At 43.2% G+C, this 24,292-nt stretch overlaps 1 protein-coding gene across 8 annotated transcripts in view; it reads right to left on the bottom strand.

The window, feature by feature from the left end:
• ebf1a (EBF transcription factor 1a) overlaps positions 1 to 24,292 on the bottom strand; it is a 570,155-nt gene that overhangs the window by 313,518 nt on the left and 232,345 nt on the right. For all 8 annotated transcript variants that reach the window (XM_069898995.1, XM_069898996.1, XM_069898998.1 and 5 more), the window contains exon 8: positions 9,347 to 9,428. In XM_069898995.1, the coding sequence (XP_069755096.1) occupies positions 9,347 to 9,428 (82 nt within the window). The remainder of the gene's footprint in view (positions 1 to 9,346; positions 9,429 to 24,292) is intronic.

The raw sequence follows: 24,292 nt of genomic DNA, 5'->3' as shown, positions 1-24,292 counted from the left end.
CAGCAATTCTTTGACTGCTCTTAGTAAGACCACAGCTGATCTGATTTAACCTCCACATTCCCCAGTCACCTTTCAGCCTATTGATTGCCAATAATCAAACTCTGCCTTGAAAATAGCCAAAGATTCCACTTCCACTGTCCTTTGAGGAAGGGAGATCCAGAGTTCCAAGCTGTCTGACAGAAAAAATACTTTTTTGCCTCATCTTTTTTTTAAATAGCTGACACCTTATTTTCTTTTTTTTTATTTTTTTTATTTTTTATTTTTCACACCATAAATCACATTAGTCATGATATACACTATTTCTTTTTCACACATATACAGTGACTTTTTCTCCCCCCCCCTCCTCCCAAGCCACCCCCCCACCCCCCCCTCTCATCCATTTTAGGTATACAATCTAGATTGCATTAAGCCAGTCAGACAATGTTGTCATTCAACAAAAATACACCAGAAATTCTACTGAGTCCATTCTTTTCTTTCCTTCTCCTTCCATCAACTTAGGTAATGTTTGTCCCCGGTAGGTTTTCGCTATTGTATTTAATGTAAGGCTCCTATACTTGTTCGAATATTTCAATATTATTTCTTAACCTATATGTTATTTTTTCTAATGGAATACATTTATTCATTTAAATTTAGTAGTTTCTTCCTTTTAATTTGGTTATGTATTCCATTAATATTTAAAGTCATATAGTTCAGCGTAGCCCTTTTATATTTTGTTTATCTTCTCTTTCCGTTTTTCCATCATTACCTTTCCTCCTTTTCCATTTCTGTTTTCTTATTTTCAACTCTTTATAAGACAACATTCCTACAACATCCAACATTTTCCTTACTCTCCTATTTCTATCTTATTTATCCCCAATCTCCCCTTCCCCTCCTGAGTTATCCTTTATCCCTTGTCGGACAACCACATCTCCCCTCTCCATTTGGATTTGCGAATCCACTCGCAAGCGTCAACTGATTTTGCAGTGACCGCTATTTCCCCCCACCCCGCCTCCCCCAGAAAAGATTTCCCTTTTCATATGTCACAAAGGTCACTCTTTTAATTCCCTCTTTATTCTCTCTATTCCATTACCTTCCCTTATTAATTCTTGTCTATACTATCTATATTTTCCTCTAAGTACAGATACATTCACGTATGCACATTGTCTCTATTCACTCTTATACCTCTTTACCCGCATACATATCAATCGTGATCATTTTTACTCTCATTACCCGTCTTCATCCCTCAGTCTATTTTTGTCTTTACCCACATACATATCCATCGTGATCATTTTAACTCTCATTACCCGTCTTCCTCCCTCAGTCTATTTTTGTAATTGTTCTGCAAATTTTCCTGCTTCTTCTGGATCCGAGAATAGTCTGTTTTGTTGTCCTGGAATAAATATTTTCAATACCGCTGGATGCTTTAGTATAAATTTATACCCTTTCTTCCATAAAATCGCCTTTGCTGTATTGAACTCTTTTCTCTTCTTTAGGAGTTCAAAACTTACATCTGGATAAATGAAGATTTTTTGCCCTTTATACTCCAGTGGTTTGTTGCCCTCTCTTACTTTTTCCATTGTCTTCTCCAGTACCTTTTCTCTTGTAGTATATCTTAGGAATTTTACTACAATAGATCTTGGTTTTTGTTGTGGTTGTGGTTTAGAGGCCAATACTCTATGTGCCCTTTCTATTTCCATTTCTTGCTGTAGTTCTGGACATCCTAGGGTCTTAGGGATCCACTCTTTTATAAACTCCCTCATATTCTTGCCTTCTTCATCTTCCTTAAGGCCCACTATCTTTATGTTATTTCTTCTGTTATGGTTTTCCATTGTATCTATTTTTTGGGCTAGTAGTTCTTGTGTCTCTTTAGTTTTTTTATTAGATTCCTCCAATTTCTTTTTTAAGTCTTCTACCTCCATTTCTGCTGCTACTGCCCTCTCTTCCATCTTGTCCATTTTCTTTCCCATTTCTGTTAAGGTCATCTCCATTTTATTTATTTTCTCTTCTGTGTTGTTTATTCTTTTTCTTAAATCCTTAAATTCCTGTGTTTGCCATTCTTTAAATGACTCCATGTATCCTTTAATAAGAGAAAGTATATCCTTTATCTTGCCTTTCTTTTCTTCTTCTATTTCACTGTACTCTTCCTCTTCTTCTTCCTCTGGGTTGGCCATCTGTTGTTTCTTTGGTGCCCTTTCCTCCTCTTCTTTCTTGTTTCTATTCTCTTCTGTGGTCTCTTCTTGCTGCAGGTGTTCTGCAGCTGTCGTTGCCGGCTGTGGAGATCGACTCCCCAGCTGGTCCCCCCTCCCGTCGGTGTGTTTTTCTTCATTCACATCGCGCATGCGCGATTGCGCACTTTTACTCGGCTCTGCGAGCCATTTTTGTAGTCCATTATTTACCGACCTGAGGGAGCGGGTTTCTCTCTCCGCAGCGGGCCTCTTCGGACAGGTAAGGCCTTCACCTTTTTCCTCCTTTGTCTTCTCTTCCTCTCTTCTTACCGTCGCTTTCGATTTTTCTTTTTTTGTCGCCATCTTCTTTCCACCTTTATACTCACTTTTCTGTAACTTTTATTTCTGTGCCTTTGTGTTTTCCTTTGTCTTTCCCGACTTTTCTGGAGAGGGCTGGAGTTCACCGTCCGGCCACTACTCCATCACGTGACTCCCCGACACCTTATTTTCAGATGTGATTTTTTCTTGCACAGGAGGAAACATCCTCTCCACACCCAACCTTATCATGACCCCTCCGAATCCAACGTTTCAATCAAGTCTCATCTCAATTCCAGAGTCATACAACACAGAAACAGGCCCTTTGGCCCATTTGTGCATGCCTTCCACCCCACCCCCCCCCCCCCCCCACAAGCTAGACCTATTGCTCATGCTTGGCCCATACCCCTCAGAATCTTTCCAATTCATGTACCTATCTCAATGACTTTTGAACATTACAATTGTCCGCTTCTACCACTTCCTCTGGCAGTTCATTCCACATGCTCAACACCATCTGTATGAAGAAGGTGCCTCTCAGGTCCATTTTAAATCATCCTCTCTCACCTTAAATCTATCCCCTCTAGTTTTAAATTCCCTAGTCTGGGAGAAAGACTGTGACTCTTTACCTTATCAATACCCTTCATGATTTTATAAATATCCACCAGATTCTCCCTCAGCCTTCTACACTCCAGGTAGAAAAGCCCCAACCTATCCAGCCTCTCCTTATAATTCAAGCTCACTAGTCCTGGCAACATTCCTGTGAATCTTTTAATCTCTCATGGACACCAACTCTTCTCAGCTATAATAGGCACCAACCTAATGTGTAGAACCTTTCATCAGAAGACAATCTAGTTATTAGTCGAGTTGACTTCCTTAAACTGCTTCCAAAAGACACATCCTTCATTAAATAAAGAGACCATTACTGTACACAATGCTCCAGATGTAGCCTCATCAATAATTGAAGCTTAACCTCCCTGATTTTGTATTCATTTCCCCTCACAATGAATGATGGCATGCTTTCCACTCTTTGTGAAGTGCATTGGGATATTTAGTTACATTGAAGGTGCTACATAAATGCAAGCTCCGTATTACTGGAACACTGATTCACAGCAACAATTCCCTCCTCCTTCCTTTGTAAATCTGGTTAGTGAATGTCAGTGGAAGGCCCCAGCAAGGTGGCGTAATTAACAAAGCAGTTAATGCAACGGGATTACAGAACCAGCAACCCGGGTTCAAATCCAGTGCTGTCTGTAAGGAGTTTGTAGGTTCTCCCCGTGGTTTTCTCTAGGTGCTCCAGTTTCCTCCCACACTCCAAAAATGTACGTGCCTTGTAGCTTAGTTGGTGCATTTGGGCGGCACGGGCTTGAGGGCCAGAAGGGCCTATTACAAAGCTATATCTCTAAATTTTAAAAATGTTAATTTCAATGTACAGCACAGAAACACCCTCTTTCAGCCCACAATCCCATTCCATCCAAATATCCCAATCAAACTCCAAACCTGTATGTTTTGAAGGGTGGGAGGAAACCCTGCAGAGATGGGGAGAACATACAAACTCTTTACAGACAGACCAGGATTCGAATCCTGGTCGCTGGCACTGTAAGAGCTTTGCGCTAACCATGCCACCCTTAAATATAAGTCAGGGAGGCATAGTAGAGGAAGGGATGTAGAAGGGTACACAACCTGCACTAGCCCTACTCCAAGCCCACACTCACATGAGCTGACAGATGTTCTAAGAACAAATCTCACTTGAAACCTACTTTCTAAATCTATTTGATTCAGGTCCTCTCTGCATAAAGGCAGAAACCCCAGAATCGACACTGCAAGCAACTCCATCAAATTCTTTCCCTTGCCTGAGAGCAGTAAATGGTACGGGCCCTTCCCATTGATGCAGGTCTGAAATGGGATCATTGGAGTTTGAAGGAAAAGAGTGGTCGCTGGCTCACTTCTGTCTAGCTTTTGGCAGCCAGTCTAATGAGTCTTTCAAGTGACTGACTCGATGTTTGTACCATAGCCGCTACATTGACTGTACCATGCCTCGAATTTAAGATTGGGATAGTAGAAGAAGGGAAATGGAAGGGTGTCACAACCTGTGCTAGCCCCACTCCCAGCTGCCAAAGGATAGAGCCCCTGCTCCATGTGGCCTCATCCTTTGCGCCATATGCTTCATGATTGCCATGTCACCTCACCAAGTCACTTGACATCAGTAGTTCTCAACCTTTTTCTTTCCACTCACATACCACCTTCAGTGATCCCTGTGTTATAGGTACTCTGTGATTCATAAGGGATTGCTGAAGGTGGTATGTGGGTGGAAAGAAAATGTTTGAAAACCACTGTTTTAATCATATCTAATTGACTCATTATGTGCACGGTTTCATAACTCCAAAGGAAATGGGCCAGTGGTGATTTTTCTCAAGCAAAATATTTCAGTGATTCTCAACCTTCCCTTCCCACTCACATACCACTTTAAGTTATCCCTTATGAATCACAGAGCACCGATGGCATAGGGATTACTTAAAGTGGTATGTAAGTGGAAAAAGGTAGTGAACCACTGCTCTCCCAACCTCATGTACAAAACCACTGATCCATCCGCAGACCCCACACCCCAGAGTCCCATCCCCTGATGACCCTACTCTGAAACTCCATCCTTCAATATCATATCCCCTATATCCCATTCCCCAATTCTTCCATCCCATTGTTCCCCAAGACATTCTCCACCTCGATGCCCCACTACTCACCACCTTGACTTCCATCTTACAAAGCCCCAACCAGCAAAGTCATCTTCCAAATCCTCTTGCCCTCTTGCATGAGCACTCAACTCCCCATCCACTGATGAACTACCCCCATTGCTGCTCCCCCAAATCTAATGCCTCCTGTCAATCCCAAATGTACCTTGCTCATCCCCAATACCCCTTGACAATTTCTAATGCCTCTCACCCACCCCCATTGCTCAGCCACCCCCCAATGTTCCACTGACTAATACCAAAACATCCTCCATGCCCTATCTCCACATCCATCAAAGCTCCATGTTCTTTCCCACAATGTTTGATGTCCCCACTTCATGGTCTAATGCCCCATAACCCATCTCCCAATGCCTTAGCCAAACACAGACGGAGGAATGCAGTGGATCAAGCAGCATTAGTGGGAGAAAAAGAATGGTCGATGTTACGTACTGAAACCCTTTATCAGGACCGAGGAAAGGTAGTAAAGGAGCAGTGTAAAGTGGACAGGGTGGGAAGGGTGAAGCAGCAATTGGTGAACCAGGGAGAGATGAACCATGAGGGATAGAGGCACTGGATTGGTAGATGCCAGACAATTGGAGAGAGAGGCAAGAAAAACCAAGGAGTCAGTGGAGGGTGATGAGTCACACAGGGAGGAGTGGGTGACAGGCACAAATGCTGCTGGTGTTGGAATTTGGTAAAGTAGAGTAGGTGACAATGGTGGGATAAAGAGAGAAGATGGAATCAAAAGGGGAGGGAGAGGAGAGAGCAGAAAAATCCAGTGGGAAGATGGGGGTCGGGGATAGGGGGTGGAAAGAATCCAAGAGCAGGGCAGATGAAAATGGATGGGAGTGCTATGTAGGGAGGGATTGGTGTCAAGAAAGGGAGGGATAAGGGGAGGGGTGAAAGGGTACAGAAGAAGAGAAGGGGGTCATTCCCTGAAATTAGAAAATTCACTGTTCACTCTTTGGCCTGTTGTGATGATGTAAAGGGGGGGAGGGTCGTATTTTACTGATCGCTTGCTTTTGCCTATGTCTGTAGAGATACTCCACCCTACTGATGTAATAGATGGAGATGCTTTCCCACTGGCCAGTTTAGAGGTGGTTGTAATCTGTTAAAGTATTGGTATAATACTTGACTAGTCCATGTCTATGGCATATCACCTGCAGACTGCCAAGGCAGAATATGAGGTGTTCCTTCAGTTTGTGTTATGCCTCACTCTGCTAGTGAAGAAGACCCAGGTCAGACATGCTAGTGTGGGAATGGGAGGGGGAGTTGAAAGAGCAGCAAGCAGGAGCTCCAACAACCCCTGATACCCAATTCCCTGATGCCTCATGTGTGGATTTTCTCACATTATCCCAACCCCTGGTTCCACAAAGATGGACACTGCAGGGAAAGCCTGTCATCTGATGCTCACCATGTAAGACCTATTACATTCAGTAATCGAGTTCCTAGTTAGTGTCATTGGTAGCTGGAGTCAACAAAACACATTTGGTCAAAGCAAACCCCAGTTTAAGGTAAAACCACAGCCACCACTGAGGTGTGAGCTGCCTTCAACCAACTCAGCATGTTATCCTGAGTGGAAACATTGGTTTCAATTGATTTTAGTTTCTGTTCCAGCAGCTCTATTTTTGCCCTGGCTAGGAATGGCCAGCTCAGCACTGACTTGGATTTCTAACCTTTGGACCATCTTCATTCAAAGCATCAAGTACATTCCTTCCTTGACCCCTGAAGTAGTGAGAATCCAATAAGGAGCCTTCTGCTATTGATTAAAGCAGGGCTGAGGAAGATTTTGCATTGATCTTATTGGAAATATGTGTGCAAAGAAGTGGTTATGATAAATAAAAGAACAGATTAGGGGCTAAGCAAATGATCCGATACTCCGATAGAATAAGGCAAACGTCAGAATGTACGACCATAAGAGATAAGCGCATTATTGGTCTATTCAGCCCACTGAGACTGCTCTTCATTCGAATCATGGCAGGTATATTCTTCCTTTCACTCCCATTTCCTAACTGCACCCCATAATCTTTGACTCTCTTACTAGTGAACCACCAAGCAACCTTGGACATTGATTCTCTCACTAATGGAATGTGCTAATGTGGATACTTCTTAAATGTGCCCAGCAGAAATTTCACCTGACCTGCAGGGAAAAGGAATCTCTGATTGTATGTGATGTTATGTATATACTCTGACAATAAATCTGAACTTTGAATGTTATCATGTTGATTGCATCCACTCCCAAGATAAGGTTTTCCACGTTATTGCTGTTAGTGGACATTGCATTAGTATAGGGGTAGGTTGGTTGAGGACTTTAGTCTAGCAAAGGTGTGGGCAACCTTTTTTTTAAAACTCACATTCTACCTTAAGCAATTCCTATGCCATAGGTGCTCTGTGATTAATAAGGGATTGCTTAAGGTGTTATGTGAGTGGAAAGAAAAAGTTTGAGAACCACTGTTTTAATCGTCCCTAATTGACTCGTTATGTGCACGGTTTTGTAACTCCAAAGGAAATGGACCAATGACAATTTTTCTGAAGAAAAATATGAACAATTGGGTCTAGAGTAGTGGTTCTCAACCTTCCCTTCCTACACACAGATCATCTTAAGCAATTCCTTACTAATCACAGAGCACCAATGGCATAGGGATTACTTAAGGTGGAATGTGAATTTTTAAAAAAAAGGTTGCCCACCCCCATCTAGCAGATTTAATTTAAAATTGTTAAATTCAAAATACATTTTAGACAGGTACATGTGTTGGAAAGATCTGGAGGGATATGGAACGTATGCAGTTAAATAGAATGCAGGCTTGGTCAACATGGATAAATTGGGCTGAAGGGCCTGTTCTGTGCTATAGAACCTTATGACTCCATGACTCTACAGTCTATCCCAGGAGGTTTTAAGGGATGATGTTCAAATCTAATGCCCCCCCCCCCACCCACCCCCAGACATTTCCAATTTAGGACCCTTTCATGCAGAACAAACTGTGTGCCAATTAAGAACTGTGAAGAGGGAGGTTAACTCATCCATGGAGTCATTCCAATAGTGGGGAAGGGTTAGGAAGACTGCTGAAAGAAATGGTGGGGACCTCATTCATTTTCTTTTTGCTCCTGAGTTAGAGCCTTAACAGTAAATTTAGGCACAGAAGAGGACATGGACAGTCAGGGGAGAATCCAATCATTCGGCCTCAAATCATAAAATAGCCTCCGACTAAACACAATTTAAAAGAGCTGATGTCAAGTTTGAGTAGACATAACTATCAGATGGACTAGACAGACTGAGCGCTCTTCCATAAAAGGGAGGATGATTGGATACGAGTCTTTGAAATGATGAAGTGGGTTAATCAGCTAGTGAGAAAGAGGCTTCCACTTATGGAAGCAGAATCAGGGGTTACAAGTAGATTGCAGGATCATTGATGAGAGCCTCCAACCATGACCAACTCTCAGGGTATGTTTGAAGCAGAGTAAGATGCCAAGCTTGCAGAGCAGCCTCTCTCTGCACTGTAGGAGCCTATGCTCTTTGATCTTTTTCATTTTAGTTGCTACCCCTTAATGTCTCAGGTGCTGTTCAATTCACCTCAACATCAACCACCTGCTCCTCCAAAATTATAGGTGGAGTACCTAGTCCTCTATCCTATTGGTAAGGACTGGACACTGGGCTGTTGATTCCAAGCACATCTGGTGTGGCGGTGAAGTCTCTGGTGTGGTGAAAGGTAATGGAAGTCACCAGGCACACAAACTGTTCCTGAGTAGAGGAGATGTGTGTGCATGCAGTCAAGTGAATGTGAAATGAGCCTCAAACAAGGCTCAGATAATGTAGCAACCCCTTCCAACATGTATAAATTGGCCTACACTTGAACTTGGCAGTGAACATTTACACAGATCCTTACCGACAACAAAGAACTCTTGTCAGGCACCAAGTCAAACAGTTAGAGGCTTTCACTGTTCAGAAGGTGCATTAAAGATTACAGACGTTTTATTTTCTTCTTCTCCTCAGTGAGGAATGACTCAAACGAGGATAGATTTTTTTTCTTTAACACTCTAAGTCATCTAATACATTTCTCTCCCTTGCCACTACCACTTATGGCTAAGTCTCCACAAATTAATCACTATTTGTTCACAAATTAGCTTTCAGAGAAGATGGCAACAGAGATTTTAAAAAACCACACTCACCTGGAACCTTCGCATGTCCCTGGGGTTTCCTGCATTCTTCAGACAGTTTTGATTGCATTTCAGAAAGAATTTCAAGAAGAACCTGAAGTGGGAAAGTGTGAAATAAAAAAAAGAATTTGATTAAAACTCTTTTGCACTAAATTAAAGGAAATGTCCACTCTTTGGTGGAATTTAAACAATTGCATTTTCATCGATTGAGTAAAATTCAAGGTACATCAGAATCATTGCCAATGTGTGACTCTTCCTGCAAGTGCAAATTCTCCTTATACCTTCTGCTTTATTTTTCTTTATGTTCTGGCTTTGATTTGTAATTTCATTAACTGGGGATGAAATGAGGGCAGTAGAAACAAAAGCAAGTATTCAAATCAACATCAAGAACCACCTACAGACGGAAACACTCTCCATCAATATGAAGCAATGGCATTCACTGATACACAGTAACAACCACCACTTGCACACTGGAACACCCTCCACCCATATACAGCAATGCACTCCACATGCATAAAGCAACGCCCTGCACCTGCAGAACGTAACAACAACCGATATGCAGTAACACCCTGCACTTGAATACAGTAACAGTCCACCTGCATACAGCATCAACCTCCATCTGCATACAAGCACCAGTAAAACACGAATGTCTGCAGACACTATGGTTGAAGTAAACACAATGGGAAAGAAACTCAGCAGGTCAAACAATGTGCTTTATACAGCAAAGATACATAACCAATGTTTCAGGCTTGAGGCCTTCATCAAGGTAGGAAAAATATCACCAAAGCATCCAAGGCCTGCTGACATTTTTCCATACTATGATAAAGGGCTCAAGCCCGAAACTGTATGCAATCAGCACCATCTATATACAACAACACCCTCCACCTATGTACAGACTCCACCTCTACACAGATGCATCCATCTATATAGAACAACACTTCACTTACATGGCACCTTCATCTTGCAATACATCCCAAAGCATGGGATGCCACTGAAAAGGAAAAATTGACACCAGGCAGATGGCCAAAGGTTTGTTCAAAATGTTTGGCTTTAAGGAATGCCTTAGAGAGGGGAAAAAAAAAAGTGTTTTTGGTATGCTAGGGGTAAATAGTTTTGATCCACTTTTGAATCAATTCAATGTATGGACAAGCAAGTAACAAAACTGGAGAGGTGCATTATCTCACTGGGTTCTTTAGAGTAAAAGGGCTGCTCACCCAGCCAGCAAAAATAAATGTGTGTTACTGAATGTCGAGGTGTGCGTGTGCGCGCATGTGTGTGTGCGTATGCGCAACCAAGTGGTTCCCTGGTTGCTGTGTTCACAACATAAATTAAGTGAGCCTCGGGGAACAGCACTCACTGGAGGGCCTTACTACAATTAGATGCACCCTCTAAACTATTGACAAGCTTGGGCTTGGTGACCTCGGGCTGCAAGCTGTACAGAGCTAGCCACGAACGCCTGCGTGTTCTTACTTGAGTTTGCATTGGAAGAGGTCCCACGAGCACATGCCATAGAGGTGCCTGGACACACTGTGTGACCAGCACTGCATTTGCCTCATCCCCCACCACCTCATTTAAAAGCGGCTCATTTCCAGAAGCACTGGTGAGCGTGTGGTTAGAAGAATGCAAGAACATAGGAAGAGGAGGTCACCAGGTCCTATTCAACATGACCTTGGCCCCAAATCCACATCCTTGCTGTCCTCAATCCTTCAATCATTCAAAGATTAAATGACTGACTTCAAATACTTCCAGGAATCCAGCCTCCACAAGCCTTTGGGGTGGAGATTCAATGCTCTCAGCAGGACAATGAGTTCACGACACTCAATAAACATTTCCCCCTTGGCCTATCACCCAACTTCACAAAGAATGAAGAATCTCTGGGTGGTCTAACACTTGCTGTCCAGTCTCACTTTAATCCCCTTCTCTAATTGCAGCTTAGCATTCAAAAGAAGTATCTCCAATAGACGCTGTTGGGTTCTTTTCTCACTGAGGATTTTTTTCCCTAGTCCTCAGTCGGAGGGGTGGCAGGCGTGCTGGTGTCTGCAACTGCATCGGTTTCTCCCACATTTGAGGCCCAATGCTCCAACCAGGCCGGGTAGGCTGTGTGCAATCCGGCAAAGAGATTAACATGTGCCATGGAGATGCGATGATCCACAGGCCAAAAAAGTCAAACCAAGTGCTGAATTCAACAATAATATTGCCAGAACGTAATGAAACACTGGCTCCCTCCTCTCTCTCTCTCTCTCTCTCTCTCTCTCTCTCTCTTTGCTCGTCTGCTGTTCGGACATTTCAACAGCTTGTCATTTAGTACCTTGAGCTATGGAGTCCATCGACACCGGATCCCTGCTGCTGGCCTGCTGCCAGGAATGTTGGCAAGGCCTATGGGGTCTGACCTGCCGTCGGCATTGAGGGAGACACTTTATGCCATGCTGGGCCACCAAAACAGACTCTTCTGTGGCAATTGCCTCTTGGAAGACAACAAGATTTAGGAGTGGAGCTGAGCCATTCAGCCCATCACATCTACTCTGTTATTCCATTCTCCAACTCAGCCCCACTCCCCTGCTTTTTCCCCATAACCTTTGAAATCCTGACTATTTGGATACATAAGAAGATGCAGATCCAGAGGAGGGCCAGGATCAGGGCCCTGTGGAGACCCAACCATCACAAAGATACATCGAGCCTCTACCCACCGTGGTCCCGACACACTGAACCAGTACCTTTCACCCAGTGTACAGCTAAAAATACCAACATGCCCTAAACTGAGCAACTGTGTGTCTGGTGGGTGGGGGTGTCTCTTTTCTGAGACAACTTTGCCTGGAATTTATCAACAAGAGGAAGGCATCAGGAGACTTGCTGATGCATCAAAATATCCCAAATGTACAGGGAAAAATCCATTCAGAGGGAACATCAGCTGCGGTGTCTCTTTTCCTCCACTAACGTGTCAGTTTCATATCAATTTCACATCATCAGGGTCAAGCAGGTCAGACCATGTTCTCACTCGTTCTCTTTTCCCTTGCCCCACCCACCCCCCTCGTATTCTCCCTCTAGACAGGCTAATTTCCTCTTGTTTGACCTACTCACCTACCCCCCCCTCTCCGTCTCTACAGGTTACTTTCCCCTTGCCTGCCCCACCCACTTACCTCACCCCCCCACCTCTCCATCTCTACAGTCTACTTTCCTCTTGCCTGACCCACCCCTTCTCCTTCCACGTTCGCTACTTTTCCCTTGTCTGACACCACCTTCCCCTACCCCACATCTCCCTCTAACATGGGGTACTTTCAAGGCCAAGGGGCACAGAAGAGAAAGAAAGACAGCGTTCAAGGGAGCAGAACGCATTGACAATCTGTGTAATGCGCTGTGGACTCACTGAGTTACTGAAGGCTCAGGGGGAGTTTAAATTAAGGCATGGCTGCTGCTTCTGGATGAGCTTTGAGACCACATTTGACAACATTGAAGCCAAAGTTGTGCATGATACCTCGGAAGGACTTTTCCTTCGATTAACAAGGTTATCTCAAGCTTGTTGCCTCAAATCCCACATCTCCCCTCACATTTCATTTGATTATCAATAGGGATTTGCAAAAAATCAAGCCTGGTATTTAGTGATTCTCCCATTGCACATGTCATCCCACTCAATGCTGTAACTGAAACCTGAATCAGCGTTAGTAGTCCATGTTCTTTCTAACTGCCTCGGCTTGTGTTTGCAATTATCCTGAGGTCTGAGGAGTACATGTACCGGAAGTAAACAGAAACATGTACAATCCTCCGTGCTTGCCCACTGGAAATGAGTGAATCATTTTGTACAGCTGGTAAAACTGAATTGAGCCTGACACAAGTGAATTCATACAAGTCATAGTATTATTACCCCATTTCTCAAAACCATTTGACCTGTGCAATGATCTGTGTGGTGTTATAAAAAAGTGCTGCCTTCACAACATAATGTTTCATGAGCCCTTTTATTGATGGCCTGTAAGGTTAAGACTCCACAGCGCAGATCACCTATACAATTCAGATGGACACTCGCTTCAATTCTTAGTCTGTAACCAATGCATCAATTAGGGCATTATTATTGGCCTCAGCACTCTCAGCTTACAAATTCAAATCATTCAGCATAGCCCCTTCCCCCCCACCCCCCGCCACCATGTCGGACGTCACTAAGCTCTACCCTGGGGTTTACTTTGAGTGATCACCTGCCAGCAGCAACACTTGGTCATTTCCAAAGCACTGTTGCTCACACCCTAACCTGCAACGCTTTACCACCACCCTGAGCGCTGACTCACAATGCTGCCTGATCCACTGGTGTTTCTCAGTTCTAAAACCCCTTATCCAATTTTGCAGATTCCTTCTTGGCTGGTGAAACTGGCACCTCATGGAGCAAGAGATCCAAGTTCAATCCTGACCTCCAGGCGATTGAGTTTGCGTGTTCTCCCTGCGGCCGCGTTGGGTTTCTTCTAGGTGCTCTAGTTTCATCCCCCATCCCAAGGACCTGCAAGTTAATGGGCTGCTGTAATTTGCCCTGAATATGCAGGTGCGGGTGGAATCTAGGGGGAATTGATGGGACTATGGGGAGAATAAAATGCAATCAAATGTCTGGTTAATGCAACAGGGTGTTTGATGGTTGGCACAGATTAAGTGAGCCAGAGGCCTGCTTCCATGCTGAATTGCTCCATGCTGATTATCATTTGACATACCATATGTGACTGCATTTACTTTCTGTGGATGCTATGTGACCTGCTGAGTTTCTCCAGTGCTTTTGTGTACTGCACTAGATCCCAGCCTCAGCTGTTTAACTCCAATCAGCTGGTCCACTGCAGTCTCTTCGAGGGATACCTATGCTGAGGAAGTTCTCTTCGTCTCTTCAAAGGGAGTTCTGTGTGTCTCTCTCACTGCCCTTGGTCTGTTTTCCCAGCTGCTCTCAAGCTCTACAACCATGCACTGCCAAGTTGAGGCCATCCACAATTTGGAGGAACAACACCTTCTATTGCATCTCAGCAGGCTTCATCCAGACAGCATCAACATTGACCTCCACCCCCCCCCCACCCCGGTCTCTCTCTTTTCCTCATCCCTCTGTCTCCCTTTCTCCAACTCCCCTCTCCTTCTCCCATCAGAGAGCTATCCTTCTGAGCCCTCTGCCCTCTCCCTCATCACTCCTTTCTCTTCTACCCTCCCACCTGTATCCACCTCTGACCTGTTGGCTTTTGCTCATCCCCTTCCCCTTCCACACACACACCCCACCATTTTATTCAAAAGTCTGCCTGATTTTAGGTGCTCTTCAAAAAGGGTTCAGACCCAAAACATTGATTGCCTTTTATTTCCCATGGATGCTACATGACCTGCTGAGTTTCTCCAGCACTTTGGTTTGCTGCATAGTAATATCATCTTGCTGTTTGTGGGAGCTTACTGTTTGCAAATTAGCTTCCCTCTTTATAACAATTTCATAATCATAAATATTTATGCATTCTGTAATTTGTCAGATCATTTTTTATGGCTATTCCGGAGATAATTTTTGTCTTTCCAACTTAATCAGAAAGACTTTACCAAATGTTTAACTGAGAGGTGTCACAGTTCTACAAAGCTCTGTTCAAATCAGTTCACTCCCCTGATAGTAACACAATACAGGGGATAAAAAGATCACCCAACATTGTCGACAAACCATCAACAACCAAAATCCACTGACCACTTGATTGTACCCCAAAGGACATCACCCACCCATTGAGGTAGAAAGGAATGAAAAGTTTCCCCTTCTAATGATGATTTGTACAGGAAAAGGATTCCAACTTTAATGAAAACTTTAACAACAATCTCAGCACAATCTATGACCACATTAATTATTAAACAACTGGAAAAAATGACATGAATATTCAATATTACATATTCCTAATATATTATTGTCTGGCCACTAGAGTGTGATTCTCAAAATCCTACACAATGCAACTCTCATTATCCAATTACTGATATTCTTCCTCCTGACATTTCAAGAGATGCTTTTGCTCTTTGCTCTGATCAAGCAGTTTCTCCCTTCTGCCTATGAAGCATAAATACACAGAACTAAAGGTCAGGCTTGGAGTTCAGCCAGTGACCGCACTTGTTCGCATTCTCACAACATAATGACTTTGAAATGAAATAAGGAACCTCATAATCAATCTGATTCATCATTTACCCCCAAGTACGTGCTTACATTGAGTCAGAATTTCACTTTATAATTACTTCTGCACCTCTTTGCAAGCAAACTAAACACCTCCTTCACTCCCCTATCCACCTATCATCCCCACACAAGTTGCCAGGTGTGCTGGGTATCCCACCATTTACTGCTTTTATTTCAGGTTTCCAGCATCAGTTGTATTTAGCTTTCCAATGTCATGGTGGATCAGACAGGGTCCTTGCCTACCTTAGCAACACTCAAAATGCTCGAAGAAACTCAAAAGATTTTGGTTTGAATTGTTAACTGTCTATTACCTTCCACAGATGCCGCCCGATCCATTGAGTTCTTCCAGCATTTTGAGTGTCGATGAAGAGAAAGTTAATTTTTTTTGTAAGATCAGGGAATTGAAGACTCTGGGAAACTGACCATGCTAAATGAACATTTCTTGTAGATGTTCATCTGCTCCTGTGAAATTAATATTTAAAAGGAACAGCAGATTACATTATTGTATATTGCAGAATGGTAATAGCAGGTTAGAAATAACTGAAATTACATTGATTATAGTAGATGAAGGACCTGGGATGCCTGAGGCATGATCAGTGCTGGAGAAACTCAGCAGGTCATGTAGCGTCCATGGGAAATAAAAGGCAAACAGCCAGCACCTTTCTCCTCAGGCAATAAGGGCAAATACCAGAAGACATCTGTTTAAGGTGAGCCCGGAGAAAAGTTTAGGTGAGATGTCAGAGGTGGGTTTTTTCTTACAAGGAGTGGAGAGTGGCTGGAATGCATTGTTGGAGGTAGAGACTGGTACAATAGGGACATGCCAAAGACAGGCACATGGATGTAAGAGTCGGTTTACATAGGTCAGCCCCACGTCATGGGCTGAAGGGCCTAGACTGTGCTGTAATGATTCACGTTCGATATTGAATGGTGGGACAGAATGAGGAGGCCCATATTTTCCAATATTCTTATCTTGATCTTGTCCAGACCTTTGAGCTCCTCTCTTCTTGGTTTAAACTCGACCTGATTGTGAGCAAGAGCTGCATTGTCTTTCCAGTGAGACCTCAAACCAGAGTGAGAACCTATTGGTCAAGTGAATTTTCCATGAACCCACAATACCGTTTGGAGGGAGAGCTGGATGTTATATTCACCGCTTGACCTCCATCTCAAAACCAGATGATCTGTTTGTGTGGGATTCGGTTTCCACATTACACTTCAAAAGTTCTGTCATCTGATGCATGGTGCTTTTGAACATGTGTAAGAAACTATAAGAATCCCTTGTTAATCTATTGCCTGCTTTATCCTTTTTCACTAGCTATGAGTTCACATTCAAATGAATAATGTCCTTGCCTGCAGAAAGGGTAAAATGTTACTTTGCCCTCATTATAATCAATGTAATTCCACTTATTCCTAATCTGCCATTACCATACTGTTACATACTGTAATCTGTCCTCTCATCAAATATTCATTTCTTAATGAGCGATGAACATCCACAAAACTTGTTCATTTGGCACAGCAATACACTATTGGGACTCCTGAAATGGTGAGTCATTGAGAATATGGAAAGGGGCAGGCCTATTGGCCCATCTAGACTGTGTGATCATCAGCTAACCAAAACAACTGCCCTCAGATTCTACACAAGGAGACAATTTACAGTGGCCAATTAACCCACTGGCCCACACATCTTTGGGATGACCAGGGGAGGAGGGGGAGCCAAGGGGCCACAGCAAAAACTTGCAAACTCCACACAGACAGCACCAAATGTCGGGATTGCACCTGGGTCACCGGAACTAGCAGGCCAAAACTCTACTAGCCACACCACTGTGCCACCTTGAATCTGTACCTATTCAAAACAAAAGTTTAGCACCTCGTCATTAATTCAGTGCTCCACAGTCCAACTAATACAACCAACTCAACGGGGTTGCTGTTGTGAGCTGGAGGCTTTCATCAAGACCAGGTGGCGGTGAAGGGTTCCCGACCTGCAACATCAATTGCTTGATGCTGCTCGGCCTGCTGAGTTCCCACAGAGGACTGTGTTTGGCCTCAGATTCAAGCATCTGCAGTCTCCTGTAAAGCAAGGGGGACTTATGATAATCCACTGGTGCCAAAGAACCTCGGCCTCCGGTGAATACAATTGTCACAGGTAACACTGGCGTTTAGGGGCAACAGGTAACAGTGGCATTTAGCACAAGGAGTTCAACAAGCAAATCTGCAGATGCTGGGGTTGAGTGCATTACACAAAAAGAAGAAACTGAAGAAACAAGCAGCATTAATACGAAGTAAAGGGTAACCAACGGCCAGGCCCAAAATGTTGGTAACCCTTTACTTCCTATGGATGCATCATGACCTGCTGAGTGACATTCAGCACTATTTTGTTCTCAATTTATAGAAAAGTGCTTTATCTTTAAACTGCCCTTATGCCTTGGTCAAATAAATCACTGCACATCAGAGTATCAATGTCAACTACCTAAAGCTTCCACTATCCACCATCCAATTTTAATCGTTGCAATTCTCTGGCTGAGTTGGCCTTCACTAATCATTACCCACTAACTAGAAATATACTTACCAACAATGGGCACAGACATGTACAAGGATTAAACTTAGTGCTGAACTAGCAGCTGTGTTGCAAAGGCACCAAATCATACCACATTTTCTCAAGTAACCAGAACACATTCCCAACCATTTCATGCCTGTGCAAAATGCAATTGTTTCATTTGCTTTCAAATGGTATCAGCAGCAGGACCTATGCAATCTTTTTCCTTCCAACCCAGCAACTTCTGACACAGAAGCTTTGGCAATCTGCAAGTTTATTCAGCGATCGCTGCTTGAAGGGAGAGAGGGTAAAGAAGGTATCCTGCAACCTTGGGTCTCTTACAAATGAAACAAGTAAATTATTCCAATATATGAGCTGTACACATATTTATATTGTATTTGTAAGCATATATGTGATTATTATATGTGTGCACCATGGTGCGGAAAACCGCTGCATCATCTGTTTGTTTATGTATGGTCAGATGATAATGAACTTGAACTAAAGGGACAGAGGTTGTGGCATCAGTGGTGTTGCAATGGGGACTGGCTAAACTTGCATCAGATGTCAAACCAAAAACCCATCTGATGCAAAAGCTTCCTAGCCTCAAAGAAAAGTCGTGGTCAAAGTTTATGCCAAAGCTAATGTTGTCAAAAACAAAATTATCTGCTCATTATCACTTTGCAAATGGATTACATAATTGTAACACTTCAGGGGAGAGTTGGCAGTGAAGCACGGAGAGGGGAGGAGGGAGGGAGAAAGGGAGAAGAGAGATAGAGAGAGAGAGAGAATGGAAAAGAAAGAAAAAAGGTTTCATCATTGACAAATGAGAAAATCTCCAAAAACAGTAAAGAGAAAAATTGCCACCTTATCTACTTTCAGAAGTGATGATTGAAGGAAAATATTTCCTACACAGTACCAAGGAATCTCCTGCATTCTTCCACGTGATTCTTTAGATCCACCCAGACAGGTGAAAATAAAAACATCAGTGCAACGCTCTGGCCATATAACAACGCTGCTATAATCTTAGCACTCCCTCAGTGCTGCACTGGACACTGTGCACAGTTCTCAATCAACCTAAATTGTACAACCACCACACTCAAGAAACAAGTGTCCCAACATTGGAACAATTTTCTGACTGTCACGGGGTTGGAGTCAAACTAAGAAACTTGAATCAGAAAAATCCCATGTTCAAAGTTGGTTAGTGCTCAGACCCATAGATTACACAAGAACATAAGAAATTGAAGTGCAATTTCAATTAGTCATGAAATCCCTTTTTTCCCCAACACTAACCATTCTACCCCCATATTTTGACACAGTTGGGGAATTAAGGTTATGGGGAACAGGCGAGTAGGTGGAACTGACTCCACGCCAATTCAGTCATGATCTTATAGAATGGCGGAGCAGGCTCGTTGGGCTCCTGCATCTACTTTTTATGTTCTTATCCCAACCAGACTATGGAAGAGTGAAGCCACACATGACATTAGTCCATGGTGATAGTGTAGTGTCTCCTGGTAGAAGGTGCATTGGTGTGGTTATCTAAGAGCAGGGACCTGTCGCCAGTTGGCCAGCTATCTCACAATATCTAGGGAAGTTAACGGAGGAACACTTGCTGCAGAAGAGTTTATCTTTACAACTTTTGGCTCCCATTTTGCTTGGGACCATTATTCACTTGTGACCCTGGGCTCCAAGATTTAGTCACTTCCTCCACCATGGAATGGATCACAACCAGAACAATGTTTTTGATATTAAATAACAGCATGGCGATTCTGTCCTCAAATTCATAGGTTTGCCTTTGAAGACCAAGAGTCAGAGAGCTTTCCTTTCCCATTAGAAATCTCAAGAGGTCAGGCAGTATCATTGAAGTGGAGCATCGCCCCACAGATATTGCCTGACCATTGAGTATTTCTAGGATTTCGCTATTTTATTTCGGGTTTCCTAAGTCTGTGAGGTTTTTTTCCAAGTTCCTATGTCTGACCTGCTCTGTCACTATCAGTTAAACTCGTCAAAGAACCACGGTTTCAGCCAGAAAAATAACATGGCCGCTTTCACTGCTTTCGCCAAAATAATAATGTGGCTGCTCCCACTGGAAGTCTTTGCATTCACTGAGGGTTCCTCTGTTGTTGTCTTGCTTCCAAAATGTGGATTTCTTTAAGTACACAGACTAACTGTTAGATCAGTGGGTCTCAGCTGCCACAGGCTATCAGTGGCACAGAGAATGTGAGAGATTCCGTTAGCCACTAGGCTTAACCTTTGAGCTAACACCCAGTTTTGCTTTCAGTCATGCTAAATCCCCCGTAAATACTCAGCAGCTCCACTTGATTTATAAGCAGCAGAGTGAGCCTGATCTGTGGACAGTTTTGACGAAAGGCATCGGACATCTCCTTTTGCTGTCAATATTTCCAGAGGAAGAACTTCATCCTGTCTGTGGTTGCTAATACTAAATAAGGAGACAGTGAAAAAGGAGATAAAAGCAAGATTTGTGTCCTCATGTACTGCCTTACATTTTCTTTCAACGTGGAAGGATGTTATTCAGCCCATCCTCTGTTTACTGACCCTTAGAGCAAGGTCCAAGGTTCCTTTATTTCATGCATGTAAGCACAAATTTTGTTTACTTTTGTTTGCCTCGAGCAAAAGGCTCTGCGTGCACCCAGTTCATGCCATTCCTGATGAAGGGTCTGTGATTTGGAATGTCAATTGTCTTATTGCTTTCCACGGATACTGCCTGGCCCGATGGGTAGAAGAATTTGGTGAGGAATTAATGGGAATAGAGGAGAACAAAATGAGTTAGGATAAGGTTACGATGACCATGGGTGCTTAACCAAACATGAAGCTATCCATTAACTATTCACATAAGGTAAGGCAGAGACCAAAAGTGATTTTCTCCTTCCGTAGAAACCAACTTCATGATGTCAAACCTACTGCCCAATGGCTGAAATTTGGACTGGCTCCCACTGGGCTACACAAAACTCTTCTGACAGAGGGTAAAGACTTTAACATCAGTCCTGAATCCATCTTACAATACTTCAGAACTACTTAATTGTGTGTAGAGTGTTTTGGGACAATCCAGGACCACGCGAAGTCCCACATGAATCCTCACCTCCTTTTCCCACTCCACGAGCTGTCCTTGCCACCATAATCAAACTCATTTACTCCTGCATCTTTACAATCTTTCCACATGAAAGATCCCTCTGACGAATTAAATCCTTGTGAAATAACACACCTTCCATCCTTAAACAGCACCCAGTTTAAAGTAAATGTTTTGAGCAATTTGACAGAGTTTATTTAAAGCACACTCCCTTGCATGTTCCCCATTGATTGCCAGCTAATCTGGTCAAACTCGCACTTGTCTAAATGTGTTTTATTAAATTCACGAAACAATTGGGGCCAATTCCAATACACGAGTTCCTGAACAACCTGCTGATACCCAGGCAAAGTGCTCTCAGCGGTACACAGGTCAATATGTATTGGATTTCCAAGGGAGGAAAGAAAGACTCAGCCTGCTGATGCTGCACAAGGTTCAAGCCCTTTTCCTCGTCATTAAGCTTTGATGCAGTGAGCTCACATCCTCAGTACAGAAGCTGAGAGAAGCTTCATCAGATTAGAATGATTTATTTCAGCAATAAGGCCTGACACTTCTTCTTTGTGTGGGCTTATCTGATTGCCACTGCCTTTCAAGCCCATTCTTCTGTAGTGCTGAGGGCTGATTTCCACCACCTCATAATTGCATTAGCCAGGATCGGATGCCTTTTAATGTTACTGTCAGTGGCTGCCCTTTTTTTAAAATCTTCTAACAGCTGTATCTAGTGATTTGCTGGTAGGTGAGATGTTTATTTTTTTCATTCTCAAATAGCATGAAGATGTTCTCCCTTCACTTTATAATATCTAAGGCAACGACCAAGTACACTGGTCCAATAGTCTTCGGCATAGACTGAAGAATTTTCCTCTCTTTCAACTGCTCAGATAAATCCTTCTTTGATTCTGATGTCTACATCATTGCCGTGATGTTAAGTTGGTACTCCTCTTATTTTAGTAGGCTTTAATTAATCCTTTAGTAGTAAGAGAATTGCGGGTTATGTAGGAAAATATGGTTGAGGAAGAAGATCAGCCATGATTTTGAATGGCACAGCAGCTAGAAAGGGCTGAATGGCATACTCCTGCTGTTAGTTTTTGCTTAGAATATAGAACATTACAGCACAGTACAGGACTTTGGTCCACAATGTTTCACCATCCTATATACACTACTTAACAAACTAAATCTTCCCTATGTCACACCCATAATCCTCTATTTTTCTTGCATCCATGTGCCTGTCTAAGAATCTTTTAAAAAAACATAAAGATTGTGCCAGTCTTAACCACCACCCCTGGCAATGCACTCCAAGCACTCACCACTGTCTGTGTAAAACAAAAAATACCCCTAACAACTCCCTGGAACTTTCAACTTTCCTCCCCTCACCTTACAAAGATGTCCTCTTGTATTGTTGCCCTGGGGAGAACTGTTCACCTTATCCCTGCATCTCATATTAAGTCACTTCTCATCCTTCTTTGCTCTGAAGAGAAAAGCCCTAGTATCATAAGATACGTTCTCTAATCCAGGAAACCTCTTAGTAAATATCCTCGGCATCTTCTCCAAAGCTTCCACATCCTTCCTGTAATGAGCCAACAAGAAATGAACACAATATTCCAAATGTGGTCTAACCAGAGTTTTATAGAGCTGCAATATTACCTCTCGATTCTTGAACTCAATCCTCCGACAAATGAAAGCCAGCATACAATAAGGGTTCTTAATTACCCTAACAACAAATGCTGTAACCTTTAGAGATATAAGGATTAGGACCCCAAGGCCCCTTTATATTATTACACTGTTACGAATCCTGGCTCTAACCATGTATTCAGCCTTCAAGTTTGACCTTCCAAAATGCATCACTTCACACTTACCTTGATTGAACTTCATCTTCCACTTTTCCGCCCATCTCTGCAACCTCTCTATATCCCATTTAAATAAACTATGAGTGCTAAACACAATGTGCTGGAGGAGCTCAGCAGGTCAAGCAGCCTCAACGGGAGAGAAAGAATATCCAGAACCCTGGGGATGTGGAAAAGAGAAGCTGGTGCAAAGGAGACCAGGTGGAAGGGGCGGAACAAGGGGACCAGGTAGGATTGGAGGACCAGGGAGATGTGATGCATGATGGACAAAGGGAGAGAGAGGCAAGAGAAACAGATGCTGTCGTAAGCAGGAGGACTATCAGCCCTTTTAATATATTGTCATTCTTCCATTGCATTGTTACACTCCTCTGAGAAATTTTAGAGGGTTGTTGACAATTATCTGCTTCTGTTGGTGAGGTATTGAAACAAGGCAGCATTGCTGAGGGGGGAGTGAATGAGCACCTTCTTCGCCAATAATTATCCCACCATCAACATCAATGACATGGTTGAGATGGTGATTATAAAATTGTTGTCTGGGTGCACTGAGTTTCATTGGACTTCTGCCATATTTCCTTTATTACAATATACTTCAAAAGTACCTCCTTGAGTCGAGAGCCATTTGGGTCAATTTGCATCCCATGAGCTCCTTATAGATGCAAGTTATTTCATCATCTTTAAGTTTGACATCCTGTCAAGGTCTTTCATAACAATTCCTCTCTCCCCAATAATGATAGCAATTGTTGGCATAAGTTGATCATGATGGGATCTCTCCTTTGTGAGTGCACGGTCATCTATACTAGCAGGAGCAAACAACTCAACCCTCAAGCAATGCAGAGGATCAGAGCACTATGCAGAATGGGAAGAGGGCTTCAGCCCAACTCATCCATGCCGGGCAAGATGTCTACCTTTGCTGGTCCCATTTGCCTGCACTTGGCTCTTATAAACATAGAACCTGGGTAATTAGAGCCCTGTATTATTTGTGTGATCTTTTCAAGAACACAGAACATTGCAGCAGAATACAGGCCCTTAAGCCCATGATGTTGTGCGGACCTCAGTAAACCCAGTCCACAATAATATTTTTTCCTATCCTCACACCCGCAACCCTGTGTTTTCTTACAATCTAAGTCTTTTGATTAAACCTGTTGTACCAGCCTCAATCACCACCTCTGGCAATGCATTCCAGGCACCCATCACTCTCAGTAAAAAAAATACTGTCCCCAGTTCCAACACTTTCTCCAACAGCTCATTTCACAGACCCACCACCCTCTGCGTGAAAAAGTTGCCCCCCCACCCCCCCCCCCCCCCCCCCCGCCGCGGTCTCTTTCCCTTCTAATTTTAGATTCCCCTACCCTTGTCTGAGCCCCTT

Source organism: Narcine bancroftii, chromosome 9, assembly GCF_036971445.1.
Source record: "Narcine bancroftii isolate sNarBan1 chromosome 9, sNarBan1.hap1, whole genome shotgun sequence".
Taxonomy (NCBI): domain Eukaryota; kingdom Metazoa; phylum Chordata; class Chondrichthyes; order Torpediniformes; family Narcinidae; genus Narcine; species Narcine bancroftii.
This window is presented reverse-complemented; position numbering and strand designations above follow the sequence as displayed.